The sequence below is a fragment of the Strix uralensis genome, chromosome Z, assembly GCF_047716275.1.
Source record: "Strix uralensis isolate ZFMK-TIS-50842 chromosome Z, bStrUra1, whole genome shotgun sequence".
Taxonomy (NCBI): Eukaryota; Metazoa; Chordata; class Aves; order Strigiformes; family Strigidae; genus Strix; species Strix uralensis.
The window spans coordinates 91,418,581-91,435,655 of record NC_134012.1 but is presented as its reverse complement, the minus strand read 5'-3'; the positions used below and the strand labels follow the sequence as shown (position 1 = coordinate 91,435,655).

Here is a 17,075-nt window from a genome sequence, read left to right as displayed (position 1 = left end):
TAGTAGAGCTGGCGTGACAGGACTGTGCAAAGTGGTTTTGAGGTCAGCATATTAAAAGTTGTATGTGTTCTGCCCTGTAACAGTGGTGTAATAACTTCTGGAGGCAGGAGTGGGAAGGAGTAACAAGGTTTCTAGAAGGCAGTTTGTTTCAGAGAAGCTATCTCCTTTCTTGATTTTCCCCACTCTTTGTAAAAATCCTACTGTGTGATTGTGATTGTCCAGTGGGTTTTCTTCTTATGCTGCCTATATGCATGAATATTCAATTATTAAACATGAATAGCATGCTTCTGCCTGGCCCCTTCGGCCTTACCCCCCACTCTACACAGTGGGTCCAGCGACAAAGAAACAGTTTTCAACCCTTGAGAGCTCTTTGGTATATGTGAAATTTCTCAAATTGGGATAAAACAATTACTTTTTGTATTTATTGTTATGTATCTTGTTATTAATTAACTGATCTTCAGAGACTGAGGCTAAGCTGTAACTTTCCTTATGGAAGACTTGTTGTATCACCTGTTTGAAGAAGACAGTGGTTGAATTCATCACACCATGTGTGTTGTGAAGGCTGTTTTGCTAAAACATGGGCTGTAATGCCTGACCTCACCTTTTGAAGGGATGCTGCATCCCCAAAGCTGCTTCTGCAAGTTCTTGTCAGTCTCTTGCTTAAATAAAATTTGTCAAGTCTGTTAATGAATGGGATCATCACCATGTGCAGGCATTTCACAGTATACTTTCTTGCAAAGGTAATATGTGCTATAAGCCACATACAGGCCAGGTTTTGGTGCTTTTAATCAGTCTGAGCAATGTCCTCATTTGTGAACACTTCTGTTAAATAAAGTGAGATCACTTACAGGGTAGATGCAATTCAGCATGTGTAAGAGTTTCTGGAGTTGGCCCTTATTTATGAGTCAATTGAGTATTTCTGCCTGGCATTAACCTCTAATGAGAAACAATGTGTTCCTACCTCATGGATGTTTGTGGTAGCTGGAGCCTGGCATCCTTTAAACTTGTCATCGAGGAGGCATTTTGTGTCATGACCTCTAAGAGAGTCCCTCATGTTGAACACCAGTAAGAACTGGGAGAAATTCTGGTGCCACCTTTTGTAAACATATATGCTGTAAATGTTTGACAAACATTTAAGCTAATCAGCTATTTTTAGATGTTGCTTAGACATACTGCCGTTCATATGGGAAATCTTCATTTGACAGTGCAGAGATGAGATGTGATGACTGGTTAACAAATCCAACTTGTGCTTCTGCAACAGTCTGATCAGGGAATTTGGAAATCTCTGAGCCCGCCAGCTGGGTAGAATTGGTGACCTGGAGAAGCTGTGTCCTGATTCTGGATAACCATAATTGTGTTAAGTTTCTTCACACGCTGATATTAAGTTTAGCCCTGTATTAGTGAGTTACTGGATTCACTATTTTTTTGACCCAGATTATTGTACTACTGATTTGTATTTGTTGTTATACTGTTGTTGTGAATTAAATTGTTTATCCCTAAAGCTGTTGGTCTGTCTTTTGCCAGATCCCAAACCTGTAACTCAGTTGGGCTGCCTTAAGCCCCTACAAGTGTTCATGATTATGCAGCCACAGCTGGAAGAACTTTGCATCATACCAGTGTTACTTAGGCTTTATCTTAAATGAGAGTTACGTTTGATGGGAAGAAGAAATTACTTGAGCAGTGAAGTGAGGCATTAGAAAGCTCTTTGAAACAGTGTTTCTGTCCCAATAAAAGTAATTCTTGTGCATTAGTTGGTAATGGTTCTAGTGTTCAGCAATGACATTGCTCTGCTGAGTAAGAGCTCATTATCTTTCTGAGGATGGCATGTACCTTGTGATCTACAAATAGATCAGCCCTTGTTCCACAGACTGGAAGTTTGGCCCTCCTCAGAGGGGTTTGGCACTTTGGCATATAAAATAATTTTTGTGTAGCACATCTTGAGTGTTTCTCCTAAGCACTGAACTGCAATAAAGTTGATGGAAACGGTGCTTTTAATAAAGCTGAACAAAGCAGTATATGATTGCTATTAATTTCTATTCAATTGACTAGAGACTGACAAGAACTCTGCAGCATTTAAACTACTAAGAAGTAGGAGGCTTAACTCCACTTTCATTGTGGACAATCAAATTGAATTGATTGTACTTAAGAGAGTAGAGCCAGGCTTTTTGAAGTGGTTTGTATTTTGCAGACATGTTTTCTGCTGGGGTTGTTTTCCACTCTTCCATCCACTTTAGAGCACTGATATAATCTTACTCAGTTGGGAAGAAACTGAAAAGATCACTAAGAACAAACCCTACCTTGGATTAAAAAAATGGAAATTGAATTGGAGGTGTGGGAAGTGCCCGTGGAACTCAAAGGTGTTCCTTGATGCTGCATTCCATCTGCTTGGAATTTCAGCAGTTAAATTCAGGTTTTTTTAATGATCTGACATGAAAACAGCACTTTCATGTAATTGGTCAGCCTCATGGTGAATGGCTGTGTAGGACACATACCGTTGAATAACTTACCAGAGGGGGCTTTAATTTGATTGTCCTTTTTAGACAGGCTTTTGGTGTCAGAGAGTGTGAATAATGGCTGATCCTTATTTTCCTTTGTTTCAAGCATGTTAATGGTGCCTTATGGTGTGTGTATTTCAGTTTAAGCTTGCAAAGATAACCTTGCATCCTGCACAGCCAAACACAGCCATCCATCATTACTGTATTTTTGATACCTTTCCTCACTATAACTCTGTGTTCTCTTTTTCTGAAGGGTTAGCAAGCAGAAGTGTTTCTGCAGGGAGAGGGACTCACTGGAAAGGAGTTTCTACCCTTTTGAAGCTTATCATTACTGTTGACTACTAAAATTAAGCTAATGTGCAATTTTTCCCCTATAAGAAGTAGTATAATTGATTGTAAGCAGAGCTGCTCTCCTAGTTCTTCTGATTTTTCCTACTGAGTGCTTTTCATTAGTTTCTCTTAACTTAATACTTTTACCAAAATAAAAGGCATTTAAAAAAAAAAAATCTAGAATCCTACTTAAGGATACTGAGAAGAGAAGAGATAGTATTACAGCTTAGAGGCTGAAAAGTTTCCAGGACAGAGCTTTCCATAAAGGAATGTTTTGGGTTTTTTTTCCAACAGCTAAATGTTCACTTTGGCAACAGCAAAGAAAATGAAATTTTGGGTGTTGGGATGGGGTTTTTTGTTTGTTTCAAATAAAAACATTTTAATTTGCTTATTAGGAATGACTAAAGAAAAATAAACTCCTATGATAGGAAGTGGGAAACTAGGGTATGGAGGTGATCACTGGAATTCTTTGGTACATAATTGAGAGAACTGGAGGTTATAACTATCTACCAGATGAAGATCATCCATAGCAGAAATAGCATTTTATTGTCATTCTTTTAAAAACTAAATAGGCTTCACTGTCCCATCAGGGCAACTTGAGAGAGCTGTGCCCTTAACTGCTTTTATTTCTTAGCCTTTGAAGATGCTGACAGTGCTGTGGATGATCGAGATAGTGACTATCGCAGTGAGACAAGTAACAGCATTCCTCCTCCATACCACACAACTGCGCAGCCCAATGCCTCCGTGCACCAGTTCACCGTACCATCGCGCCTGCAGCAGCAAGGTGTCTTGCGGGAATCCTGTGCTGACTCCCTACAGAATTGCGATCTGGATTATCGGGAGCATGTGGCCATCAGGTGGGTGCTGTCTTCTGGGTAGCTCTTCTTTTCTCATTGACTTTTCATAGCAGACCCTGAAGGTGCCATACTAGCAGAGGAGGGCAGCTCAAGGGCTCTGAAAGGCTTCTGATAGGAAGATGTTACATGTTTTGTTAATGCTGAGACTCTACTGTGAACCAGGAAAAACCCATAAAGCTATGTGTTACACCAGATCCGGCAGCTTAGTGAATTACGTTTTAAAGATATGCTCAAGATCAAGGTAATTTATTCTTGGTTGTACCTTATCTTTTGAAGGCCAGAGCACTGAGTAATTACTTGTTTGGTACCATTGCATGGGTGTGCTTCCCAAGCCAGTGAAACATGGTCTAGCAGAGTTATCCTATTAGGAGTTTCTTTCTTGGAGCAGATTTATTTTCTGTTCTGGATTAGCTCCTGTTCTTCTGTTAGCTCTGCCAAAACAGCATATTCAAGAAGACAGGCTATAGCAGATTAGGTTTGGGTTTTTTTCTGTTACCATGTAGCACTGTTGAAGAGTGTGTTTTCCCTTTTGGTTTCCTTTGAGTTGTATGAAAGATAGTTTACTTGCTCTAAATTACCTTTTTGACCATAAATCAGTAGTTTCACAAGTGCTTTTATCTTCTTTAAGTATTAAGCATTACAACATTAACTTACCAGGATAATGCCTGTGAACTAGAGCTGATTGTGCTGGGAACTGTAGAAACTTTATAAAACCGCTGTTCCAAATAAAGGATGAGTTAAGCGTAAGGGGAAAGCAGAAGAACCTGGACAGTGCTGGTCAGCTTGGTAAGAGTGGGTGTGTGGAAGAGGCCATGCTGCTGCTTCTGCCGTTGGTGTGGGAGGAAGAAGCAGATGCTTAAACACTGTCACAGTTAGAGGTGCACGGTTTTATATGTGGTATAACTGATTTGTTCTACTTTATCCCTCTTGGTAAGAGTGTTCTTGTTTCCTGAAGTCTGAACCTGAATTCAGTTGTCCTCATGGGTGTATGACTGAGGCTAAATTTTACTCTTTTTACCTTATAGTCTTTAACGGTAAAAACTGAAGTTTAATGGCAACACTTAGTGTTGTTACTGTTACTGAGATTTCAAGCATCAGAGGCAAATGTTCCAACAAAAATGCATTTACTGCAGTGTGACATGTCATTCTTAGTGCTCTTTTCCTAGTCCATTAAGTATCTTATATAAGCACGTTATTCCCTTTACCATGCTATTCTGTACTACTGGTTTGCAGTGTTAAAATTGCTGAAGATCTTACTGAGAGCCTGGGAAGATGAGGTGAACCTTTTCCTTTATGGAAGAGCCAAGCTGAACAGTGGTATTGGGCCCCCAGACTGGGGAAGACAGTGGTGGCTGGGTGTTTTCACAGTTATGTGACTTCTTGGGGTGGTGTTGAGAATACAAGTAATCTTTCATGACTTGCCTTGCTTGGAGCCAGGAAGTGTGTGAACTTTTAACTGTATCTAATGGATGTGTTTGTAAGACCATCCAAAGAAGCACTTTTGGTTTGAATTGTTAAAGAATATGGAGATGGAACATATATTGTTTTCTGATTTCCTGAAGGTATTGATATGAAAACATCTGGACTGATAACATTTATTTAAAAATTACGAGCTTTGTAGTGTGCTTTGGTCTAAAATTACTTTCCCTTCAGGAAGGCAAGTCCTAGATGATGATTGATTCCCTCTGAGCATTCCCGTTCCCATGTGCATTTTACGCATGGCATGTTGCTACATATTTAATCTTAAAACTTAGAAAATGCAAATAAGCTTTTCAAAGAAGCTATGTTGGATTCTCTTTCTTATCAGAAAGGTATGTCTCACAAGAACTGGCTGAAGAGAAGCACATGGGTAGATCTTAAATATTTTGAAAATGCAGTTGTAGCTGAGTATTGCTGTTTGACTTTTGCTCCTAGCAGCTCTAAGTGCTGTGGACCAGGCAGCCATCTGATGAAATCAGTGTTCCTAGCAGACTACAGTTGGTGATTGCTGTCTTGAATTGGGCAAAAAGTTGTCTATGCCAAAATGCTTCAACTGAAACTGGCTGTATTAACACCTCAGCTTTTTTCTTACAGCATTTGAATTTGACTGGAAAAGTCATGGTCCTCTTTATCAGGTGTTACACATAATTATGTTCCTTTGATAGAAGTACATGTGTTTTTATTCCCCACTCTCCTAAGGATAACAAGCACTATTCTTATTTATCCTTGGAGTCTGTTTTGTTGCCAACAGCCGGGTTGGTTTCAGAATAGCAGACATCTTCCCCTCAGATTTATTTTTAAGCACTAACTTCTCTTTGCAATGTTAACTTTGTGTAACCATGTGTCCTCCATGTCTCCCTGCTCTTGCTCTATTTACTTCCAAGGCGATATGATAGCATAGATTCCACTGTGAGTGGCCGAACTGACCTAGAGTCCACATCTGAGTCTAGCCAAATGACAAGCCGCCAGTGCTCGCTAGAGAGCAGGCGCTCTCTAGAACTGTCTGATAGGTGGGTTAACCTCTTTGCAGCCTGTGTGCTTGTCTCCTTATTGTTGCTGCTGTGAAGTGGTCTTGTGATACATTTCAGCTGATACTCGCTGTTTGCCTTGGCTCTGTCTCAGATCTGTGGTAGTTTAATGCTGGGCTGATGTTGTAATCTTTTTCGCCTCTCAGGTGTTGGACTTGTTGCCATTGCTTTATTTCTAGTAAAAGGAATGCTTTGTAGAATAGCAGGGGAAACACTTATGGAGGGGAGGAATTCAGAAAGAAAAGTAATTCCCTTTATGCCTAAATTAGTCAATTGTTGGTTCAGCATTTACACCTAATGGCTCTTCAGGCATTCATGTAGCTTCCATTGCTTTCAGCTGAGATTTGGAAGGGCTTGATCCAGTAACTATGGTGGCCCTGGGAGTCTTAAATTTCATTAACTTTAAGAAAATTATTTCAATTACCAGCTTAAAATTGCAAGTAAGAAGTGTAGCACGTGTTCTAAACTGTGTACAGGAGGGCTCATTTAAAGTAATTAGTATCTTTCCAATTAATGTAAGTTAGCTAATACTGGTGGAAATGAAGCACTAATCCAGCAGCAGTGAAAATGCAGTGACCTATTTCTTTCTCAGGCCTATCCCATCAGTACCCTATACTGGGGTGCCCCAGACAGCTCTCAAGGTGAAGACTCTTGTATTAGCAGTATCCATACAATGCTCATGTGTCCTTTGCCCTTTCCCTTCTCTTGCCCTGCTTTCATGGGGTCAGGGCATGTGTGCCCTCATGATCCTTAGTTCTCAACAATGAATGAAGTGAGACAAAGCTGCTGTGCATCTTTCCAATGAGCATTTTGATTTTTTTTACATCCATTTTCTACCTGTTTATTTTTATGTAGGCTGGCAAGAACTCTTCTTGTGAGATTTAGATAAAGAGGAAGCTTTCTTGCTACTGGCCTTCAGGCTGAACAGTTGAGATAGTCCTTCTGATCAAGGGCTAAGAATTAATCCCAAAATCCCAAGTGTCATTTACTTGGGTTTCTAGGAAGCTTCAGGTTGTTTGATAGCAAAACACTATCTGCTTTAATCCACTCTCTGACAATGGACAAGCATAGATTGTTGGATCTGTTTAGATGCATTATAAATGGGAAGTACAGATCCTGAAAAGCATCTGTGGCTTACGATGGGCTAATATCCATTGTGAATATTTTGTTTTGCCCTCTGATGCAGTAACAGCTCTGCGGATCTTCATTTTGTGTTGGTAGGAGCCCCCTGAGGGCACTAGCTGCAGAGAGAGAGCCTTTGCAGAAAAGAGGAGTGATGGAGTAGCTGGAGCTCGTTCTGTTGCTTATGTGCACAGTTTGCATTTTGTCCCCTGTACCCACTTCCCTGGACTCCAGTGACTCCAGAGTCTTTGCATGCACTCTCTCTGTAGCCACACTTGGGAGAAAAAAAGTGCCTGTGTGCTTTATGAGTACTGCTAAAACAAAGTCTGCAGCCTAGAGTGACCAAAATGCATGCATAGCATAGTGGAATGGTGTGCGTGGGCACTGTATCTCAAAGTAGTCCCGTTACTGTAATAAGTGACTTTTTTCAGCATGCCTAAAAAAGTAACAGCAGAGTACTGGTGCAGCCAAGGCTGTGTGCCCTCACTTGATCACAAAAAGCTGTTCTCCTTCAAACAAGCATTTCTAAATTTTGTGAAACAGTAACTGGTGGAATATCATAACCCATGCTGCTTTTTTTGACTACTTGATTGAAATGTAATGGTGGTAAATTGGCAGGTTTTCAGTTTTGTTATCTCTGAATGTTTCTCATTTTAATTTTCCTTTATTTAATGCATGTTTTTTCATTACTATTTTTCTATGTCCTTTCTAGAGCTTTTTTAAAAAACTGTTATTTTTCCTTTCCTATTTTTTTTTTGCTGCCTCTCTTCCTTTCCCTCCCACCCTCTTTATTTCTCATCTTAGACAAGGATCTCTAGATAGAAATGAAAGAGTCAGGATCATTCTATTTAACTGTGAAGATGGAGATGAAGAACAGGAGAGTAACTATGAAGAGCTAGGAAAACTACTAATAGAGGAGTTCCTAGAAAAGAGTCATAAAAATAGAAGTTGGCAGGAAACAAATGTAAAAAAGACACAAACTCGCTCAAAACCAGACAATTTCGATCACTGTGAAAGATCAAGGTGCTGCCAAAATGTGTGTGTGGAGTCAGGGTCTGTAGATGTCCCTAGGTATCCTCAGGAATATGACACAATAGATAGGAGAAGGAAAAAGAAGCTGCGATACAATTTTGAAGAGAGTGAACAAGTAAGCCTGCCAAGTAATGAAGGTCTGCAGTTTCCTGGAGAGAAAACAGTTCATTTCAATGGTGTGGCAACTAGTTCTGAACCTAATAATGATTTCCCAGTATGTGATAGAACTGGAAAATATACCAGCAGCTCTGAAAGTAAGGAACAGTTGCCTGATTATCCCATCCTGCGTCCGTACAAAAATGGCTTAATGGTTAAAAGTGGCAAGTTGCCCAACAAGCAGGGAGTCAACCATGAAGGCTCACTCCACCTCAGTAACAGTGAAGACATGAAACTCACAGGGATTCCAGATAACACTTTTGTGCCTGTGGATATCCTTGAGGAATTTGACAGCAGTGCTTCTGATGAGTTCCAGTACTCGCCTGTTTCGGATGATGAAATGGAGGAACTGGCTGCGCTTTCACAAACATGGTGTGATTCTGACATCAGCCGTTTGAGAAACTTCACTGTTATTTACCCCGCAAATCTGGGCTCCCAGTTAAAGGCTAGCTGTGATAAAAACCACAAGACTAAAGGGAGCAAGCATGGTCATCCTGTGCAAGACTTAACACTGTCTCCTGTTGAAGAACCCAGTGAGGAGTACATCGACACCATGGATGAACTTCAGTGTCTGGTAGAATCAGTTTCAGAATACTTGGCTGAAAAGGAGGAAGAAATCAGCAAATTTGGTACGTTGCCAGAGACCAGAAAAAATGTTGAGAGCATGTCACCGAAGCAGGATGATGTTGATAATTCAGTAGAAGGCCCGAAGTCTGAACAGACCAAACATCCTGCTGCAGAGGAGAGTACCAAGGGCAAATGTGAATCCCTCCCAGACTTGTCAGGTGTGAAGAATACAGTGAATTCTCTGTTCAGCTCTTTCACCGAAAAGGTGGGGTCAAGCACAAAGCAGCTCACAGCCTCTGTTGAAAAGCTTGTTTCTTCCACTCCAGAGAAGACAGAAACCAGAAACTCATCAGAAAGTGGAATCTCAAATGTATTTTCTAGTTCATCTTCTGGAATGACAGCAGATGGTAAAGCTGACACAAAGTCCTCCATTCAGTCTTTGCTACCATCCCAGGTGAATGGTGATAAAAGAGCTCAGAATGTAAACTCCAACAAGCCAGAAACCACTGAGATTGACAGTCAGGCTTCTGCACTGCATCATCTCCAGCAATCACAAGAAACTACCGCCAGCAGCCAGCAGAGCCAACATTCGGTTATGAATTCTGTTCTAGGCATGTTGAATCCTTTAAAGATCTTCTCTGAGAAGGAAGTGCCAAAACAAGAAGTCATAAAAGAGAAGCACACTGAAGAGGACAGCCACGTGAAAGTTGATGAGGCAAACAGAAGCGAGAGACCATCTGGACAGACAGCAGCCAGGACCAGCAGTGTTATTCCAGAGATACGGCTGAGTGAGACTAGAAGTGAGACAGAGGTGAACACAAATAGCACTTCTGTGTCTTCAGTCTTTGGCAGGCTCACAAACTCAGTCAGTTCCTTCAGTCTGAAAGCCAGTTTTGATGGACTCTTGGCTCCCAAGCAGCAGGATGTGCCACAGAAGCAGTCAGATTTGCATCATGTTACAAATCAGCCAGATACCACTGTGCAAGAGGGTACACCCACTGCCAGGGAGCAGCCTCCTTCAAATCGCTTAGAGGATCAGCATGCTACAGGTCATGGACTGGGAAACAAGCAAAACAGAGGTAATGTGGATTCACAGCCTCAAGATCAGGGTACAGCATCTGAAAGCTTTTTCAGTCCGCTCAAGAAGTCTTTCAGTCAATTGTTGCTTCCTTCGGCTGAACAAGGGCAGAAAGAAAGTACATCCGGGCTTTTTAAAAGCCATAAGTCTGAGGAGGATATAAGACAAAATAGTTCATCAAATGAAGAACACTCGTTTCCTTTCACTGGGAAACTTCCTTTTTTGAGTGGGTTGGTTTTTTCAGAAAAGCAGGAACATATGAATGAGAAGGGAGGCTTTATTCCTTCTTTATTTAAATTTTCTTCTGCAGAAAATCTAGCGCCTTCACAGGACCAAAGAAGTAATCTGAGTTCTAGTGACATTTCTTTGCTTGAAGACAAAAACAGTAATTCAAAAAATGCCTTTTCATTAAAATCTAGCTCTGTTCCAAATTTATCAGACCATAAAGAGGAACTTGAACAAACAAAAAACATGAATAAAGAAAACCTATCTAGTGCCCAAGTAAGTAGAAAAAAACACCAGGAGAGTGCCTCTGCTATGTTTAAGGCTACAGGAGAGCAGCAGAGAACTAAGACTACTCAGAAAGAACCTAGAAATGTAAAAGGAGGATTGACAAGAGAAGGACTAAATGTGCCAGACTTAAATGACAGCTCAGTTGAATCGATCTCTTCAGCCAGAGGGCCAGAAGCTGCAAGTGCAGATGATATGCGGAAGAAGCACGCACCAGGTTTTCTTTCTGGGTTTCTTCGCATTTCTTCCAATGAAAACACAGCCACTAATCAAGACTTGACTCTTAAAAGCAAGACTGATGGCCAGGAAAGCACTTCTCCTGGATTATTTTCTGGTTTATTTAAATTAGCTTCAAGTGAAAATTTATCTGAATGTAAGCAAGAGAAGATGAAAACAAACTCTCTAGGCTTCGTGAAGCTTTTTGATAGAGGTGAGGATTCTAGCTCAGAGACAAAACCCAGCAACTCAGGAATGGCTTCTGACACTCAAGGAAGCACTGTAGAAAAGCAAGAAGCTTCCAGCTTTTTAAAAAATCTCCTTCCCAGACCAAAGGATAAACTAGATAATGTGAAAACGATGGAATCTCCCAAAACTACTGACCACCTGTCCGGTGCAAGAGTAAATAAAACAGCTGAGCCCCATGTTCCCCACTGTGGGCATCCTGTGTTCCCTGATGCTCTAAATCCTCAAGACAACGTACAGGACTTATCTGGAAAGTCTGTAAATAGTAGGCATATCCCTTATCAGGATGCAGAATCTGGAGTTTTTCCAACTCTCTTAAACAAAGGATCAACTGAATTTCTCAATTTGACTAATAAAAGCTATAACTTTACAGAGCAGTACTCAGTTTATCAGGAAACAAGAAGCCATTCTAGCTTTGAATGGGAATACGAAGTTGGGGAACTTGCTGACACTCATGAGATAGCAGTACCAGTTTACTACGTGTTAAACCAGAACTGTGCTCTGCTCCCTCAGTTCTTGGACTGGCCTGAAAATGATGTGATAGTGAATCTCTGTAAAAAGGATGGAAATGCAAATGTGATGGATTGGCAGACTAATGCCAATTTTGATGGACAGAGTTTAGATTTAAGTGTAATGTCATATGAGTCATTTGACCAGTTAATGTTTCAAGATGTTTGTACAGAAGAAAATGACATATGGACTGCTAATTCTCTCAATGAAAGTTACAGCAACTTTCCACCATTTGAAAGAGATGGCAGTTACTCATTGGAAGAATTGCCCATGGATTTAAGCTACTCCTCTGGCTGTGATGGGACTATGTGGACTCTAATTGACCAAGAGACTTTAAGTATGGATGAGAGCTTTATGTACTCATCCTATAGCCAGGAGTATCAGAAGTGGCTAATGATGCTTGAACAGGGTGTATGGTGGCCATCAGAAGATGGTGATTGTGGATACTACATGTACAGTGATAGCCAGTATGTGTATTCGCTTCTCACTGATCCCACTGGACAGTATGTCTATGTGTGTGCTCCCGAAACGTATTCCTACCTGGACTGCTGGGATTATCATTTTCAGGTGGATTCCATTCCAAGAGCTGTGCTAGAAGACAGCACAATTGCTGTTTGTGGTTTTAAAGTCCCTCTTGGCAGTGAAGATGAGCTATTTTGGTTTGCTGAAGAAGAGTCTTTAGATGATTATGCAACAAATAAACCTCTGGATTTGTCAGTAGCTTTGCAGAGGAGCAATGAGCTAATGAACATGAATTTGGAGACTTTTTCACAAATGTTTGAAGAGTCTATTTACTATCAGAGAGAACAGCCGTTAGACTTCTCAGGTTATAAACTTCAAAAACTCAAAGTAGATTTTAGACCTGAGAAGGAAGCCCTGAATTATTCAGAGGAGTCTCCGCTAACCCTTGATCTCAGAATACATTCCAGAGTGGCTTTTGATAAATTGCTGAGTAAGGAAGGCCACACCAAGGAAGTGGATAAGTCTGTCCCTGTGACAACTACTGGGAGTGGGTCATCAGGATTCTTTGGTTTCCATCTGTTTCAGTCTGCTCCTAAAGCTGAAGAAACTGTGTCATCTACTGAAATAGTACTAGAAGCAAAAAAGACTGAGGAAGATAAGAAAACACCACTGAACAAAGTTAGCTCTTTATTTTCTGCTTTGGGTGGACTAATTGGAAAGCCTTCAGGTCCTGACCCTGAGACATCAGAAGATTCTGCCTTGAAGAGAAAAGACACACAGTTAAAATCATCTGAAAATAAAGCTGATGTTTTATCCCTTTCACCAAATAATAAATTAGATGAGGCACAAGCAGGGCAAAAGTTTCCTGCTACATCAGAACAGAGGAGAAATACTTCATCAGAACTTAATTGGGAGGCTGCTAGAAATGAAAAACCAGAATTAAATTGGAATGAAAACATCCATGTTAAAAAACCAGGATTAACAAAATCTCCTCAACTGAGCCAAACTGCTCCAGATGGCAGGCCCATGCAAGAAGAGAGAACTGTTAAAGCAACACCAACTTCCAGGCATCTTGAAGGGCATGCAAGTATTAATGAACCTAGTCAGTCACAGCCAAATCAGAGCCACCCAGCTACTGAGCCTGAGGAGACATTATTTAAAAGTGCTCTGAAATTGTTTAGTCTTGGAGAAGATTCTCCTGCAAGGTCAACTGCCAACAAAACCCAAGCTTCTGGATTTTTTGATTTCTTTAAAACGCAAGTAAGTAAAGCACCACAGCCATCACCAGATTTGGAAAAAAGTCAAAGTGGTAAACCAGAAAAGGTGATACAGCCAGAACAGAAGGAAACTTCCAGCATCTCATCATTATTTGGATCTCTTGGAGATCTCTTCAAAGTGGAGGCTGTGTCTTCTCAACCAACCTCAAGTACTACGACTCTGCCAAAAACCAATAGCAGAACTGTGGCTGAGTCAAGACAACAAACTGAAAAGTTTGAGGGTCTTCAAAGTGGCAGTACACCATATCTATCCTCCACCCCCAAGGAAGGGGTGAGAACAGAAGGCATGGACAGGCAGGCCTCTCCTAGCCCTGGGGTGCAAATGGAACAACGAAGCAGAAAAGCTGAGGAGGAGTCTCCTGAGAATAAAAAAGTGCCTCTTGGAATCACTTCACAGATGCCAATGGGTGTAGGTCCCAAAATAAGCCAACTGAGTCAGTCAGCTCTGCAGCAAAGCAGCATATCTGCAGTTACACCAAAGCAACAAGGTGGAAATCACTCAGAAGGCACCGTTAATCAGGCAAAACCAAAGACAGATCAGACACCTAAAGAGTCAGGTTTCAGTTTCCCGTTCAGCTTTTCTGATATCACTGCTTCGAAATCACAGCCAGCACAGTCAGCCAGTAGGAGCATATTCTCCTTCTTCACTGGATCAGACGAGCCAAAGCCTTCAGCACCTACTACTGCTCCTGCTAGTGGGAAGCAGCAAGAAACAGAGGGGCTGTTTCATCTGCCCTCCTTCTTCTCCAGCAGTCCAACTGCTGAGAAGAGCATTCCTCAAAGAAGTACTAGCTTTAGCTTCTTCAATTTGACATCCTTTTTGGATGAAAAGCCACAAACTGCTCCAGAACAGGGGAATAATACAAAATCAACTAAACTAGTGAACTCTAAGCCAGATGTGAAGCAAAATATTTCCACTGGCCCTGGTGTCAAAATTAACAGTTCTGCCAGGCAACAAGATGCAGACAATAAAGAAGTTGATGATATTATTGCAGCAGTGACTGGCATACAAATGTCTAATAATCTCACAATCCCAGAAAGTAAAACAGAAATGCTGATAGTGGAAAATGTAGGAAGTGTTGCTCAGGTAGCTGAAGAGCGAGACCTAGAGAAGCTTCCACAGACCAATGACACTGCAGTAACCAATTCGGCTGCTTCTGGCCCTTGCCTTCAGACTATTTCTATAGGGGCAGAAGACTATGCTTTGGGTAGCACAGGGAAAATGGACAGTTTTGCACTATCTATTGATAAAGAGCAGCCTTATTCTTCAAAAGAACAAGCTTCTGAAAAGAAAGATTATAGCATGGCCTTAAGTGTTAAAATGGATGCCCAGAGTCTAAATGACATAAATATTATAAGTGACATAAAAAATGAAGTGGTCTCTGAAGAAGTATGTGTACAGCATGAGTTGCCAGAACATAAATTACCCAAACAAACTCTTGGTGACAGGTTAGAACAAGCACAAGAGCTACACTCTTCTCCTAAAATGCCAGAGGCATCTGATTTGCAAAACAAACCTAAGGAACCTGAGGGTGATAAATCTGTACTGGATTCTTCAGTTGAAATGTTTTCAAGTTTCATGACAAAAATGAAACCACCTAAAACATTTTCTAGTTTCTTTTCCCAGCCTCAAGCTACTGCACCTCCTACTGCACAGAAGAAAAGCTCCTCTTTCTTTGGTTTCTCATCCCTCCCAAGTGGCCCAGCACCAACTTTCACAAATGATCTCTTTGGCATCTTTAGAGGTCCAAAAGAATCTCCGAAAGAGATGCCTCAAAAATCTACCCCTAAACCTCAAAGCAATAGTGTGAAAGATGTCACTGGGTCTGTTCCAGCAAAAGCCTCTAGTGAGACAGAAAATACAGCTGCAGCCAAAGAGTCTAAAAGAGATGTTATGAGCTCTCTGAAGGAGGATGTATTATTACCTGTTTCAACAGAAGAGAACGCCACAAAAGAGTCTCCTGTGAAAGTAGAAGCTGAGGAAGAGAGGAACTTGGCAACCTGTAAAGAGGAAGCTTTGAGGATCACTCCAGAAACAGCAGTGTCTAGTGAAAATCAAGCCCTCGAGATTCTGCAGTTGGGTAATTATGCACAACCCTCTGAGATGGTGGATATTAAGCCATGCCAGTCTGATTTCAGTAATGCAGTTGATACAGTGCAGACTGAGACTGCTGACCAGACTGATGTAAATACATGCCAACTAGATGTGGGGTCTTCACATGTAACAGAGGAACAAGCTGCTCCTACAGAGAAGGCAGCCTCTGACATCCTTCAGACTGGCTCTTCTGATGGGCTTGAACTGGAAATGGAAGCCCCAACTAATGGGGCAGAAACAGACCTTTCCCAGTTGGCTGAGAGTGCTACAGTTGATTCGGAGCCTGCTATTACAGAGGATCAGGGCAATGCTGGTATCAATCAGCAGGACATGATCAGTAGTAATGGGAGAGAACCCACAGCTCCAGCTGATGAGCCTACTGTTCATCTGCTCCAGCTGAATGAAGAGAAGACAAGTGAGGTAGAACAGCAAACTGCTGAACAGGCAAAACATCTAGCATTTGATGAGGTGCCTGCAGAAGGGGTTGCTTCCAAATGTGACTTGAAGAAACAGGGTAAACCTAATAACGTTCCTTCAGATGCAAACAGTAGTAAAATGATCTTTGAAATACCAAACATGCCCAGTTTGCCAAAATTCAGCTTTATGTCATCTGCTGATAGTGGAAAGCCATTTGGGTCATTCTTCTCTCAGCAGCAACCTTTGGTTAATAAAGCAGGGGCAGATCAGGGCCTCATGTCCAGCTTTAAGAAACTTTCTTCGACTCTGTTTGAAGGTGGTAGTGAAGAAAAGGTGAGTAAGCCAGAGAGTGCCCAAGGAGCAGTACTTGGGAAAAAGCTAGATTTCTCCTTTCCCTGGCAAAAAGACAACAGGGAGACCTCTGCCAAAACGGAACCACATGTACCACCACAGGCTTTGTCAAAACCAGATGACAAGGTGTTAGGAACAGTTAGTTCAGATGAAAACTCAAAATCTGCAGTCCCAGATCAACTGACTGATGCAAATATAGAAGTAAACTTGTCTTCAAAGCAGCCTGACACTGTAGACAATGAACTTTCTGAAGAACCATCTGGTGCAAGCGCTGTGGATGATATATCCAAGAAAGAGCTAGGAGAGAAGTTTGGTAAAGAGTCAGAAGATCAGCAGAACGTGATTTCAGGTGAACTGCAGAAAGAAGATCAGGCAGAAGAGCATGAACCAGACAAGCCTGAACTGAAAGAAACTGAGCTCGATTCTGCTCCTAATGGAGCGATGCTTCATCCTAGCACACAGGCTGCAGATCTGAATAGCGTGGAACAACTGAAAGAGAAAAGGCTAGTTACAAATGAGGCATAATAAATGGTTTCAAGTTTCTGACCATTTATAATGCAATACTGCAGCAGTAGATACTGGCTTTGGTGTCTGGTGTTTGTAGCTCAGACCCGTCCCCCTATTTGTTGTCAAGTGTTTGTAGTATTATTACTGATAGCTGTCACAGAGGATGTGACAAACTGCAGTCACTAGTTATGTACGAGCCCTGAGACCATTTTCTCACCTTTTCCCACTGCTTTTTCTGTAAGTGTAATTGGATTTTCCATGTTCTTATACTGTGTCCCCCTGAATGAGATGCTTTTAGTGCTAATTTCATTAGCCTTGCAGAAGTTGTATTATTTGTGTG

General features: G+C 41.4%; 1 protein-coding gene across 2 annotated transcripts in view; it reads left to right on the top strand.

Annotated features, from left to right (window-relative positions):
• UNC13B (unc-13 homolog B) overlaps window positions 1-17,075 on the top strand; it is a 220,177-nt gene that overhangs the window by 62,656 nt on the left and 140,446 nt on the right. For both annotated transcript variants that reach the window (XM_074856071.1, XM_074856070.1), the window contains exon 8: window positions 3,460-3,682. In XM_074856071.1, coding sequence (XP_074712172.1) covers window positions 3,460-3,682 — 223 coding nt within the window. The remainder of the gene's footprint in view (window positions 1-3,459; window positions 3,683-17,075) is intronic.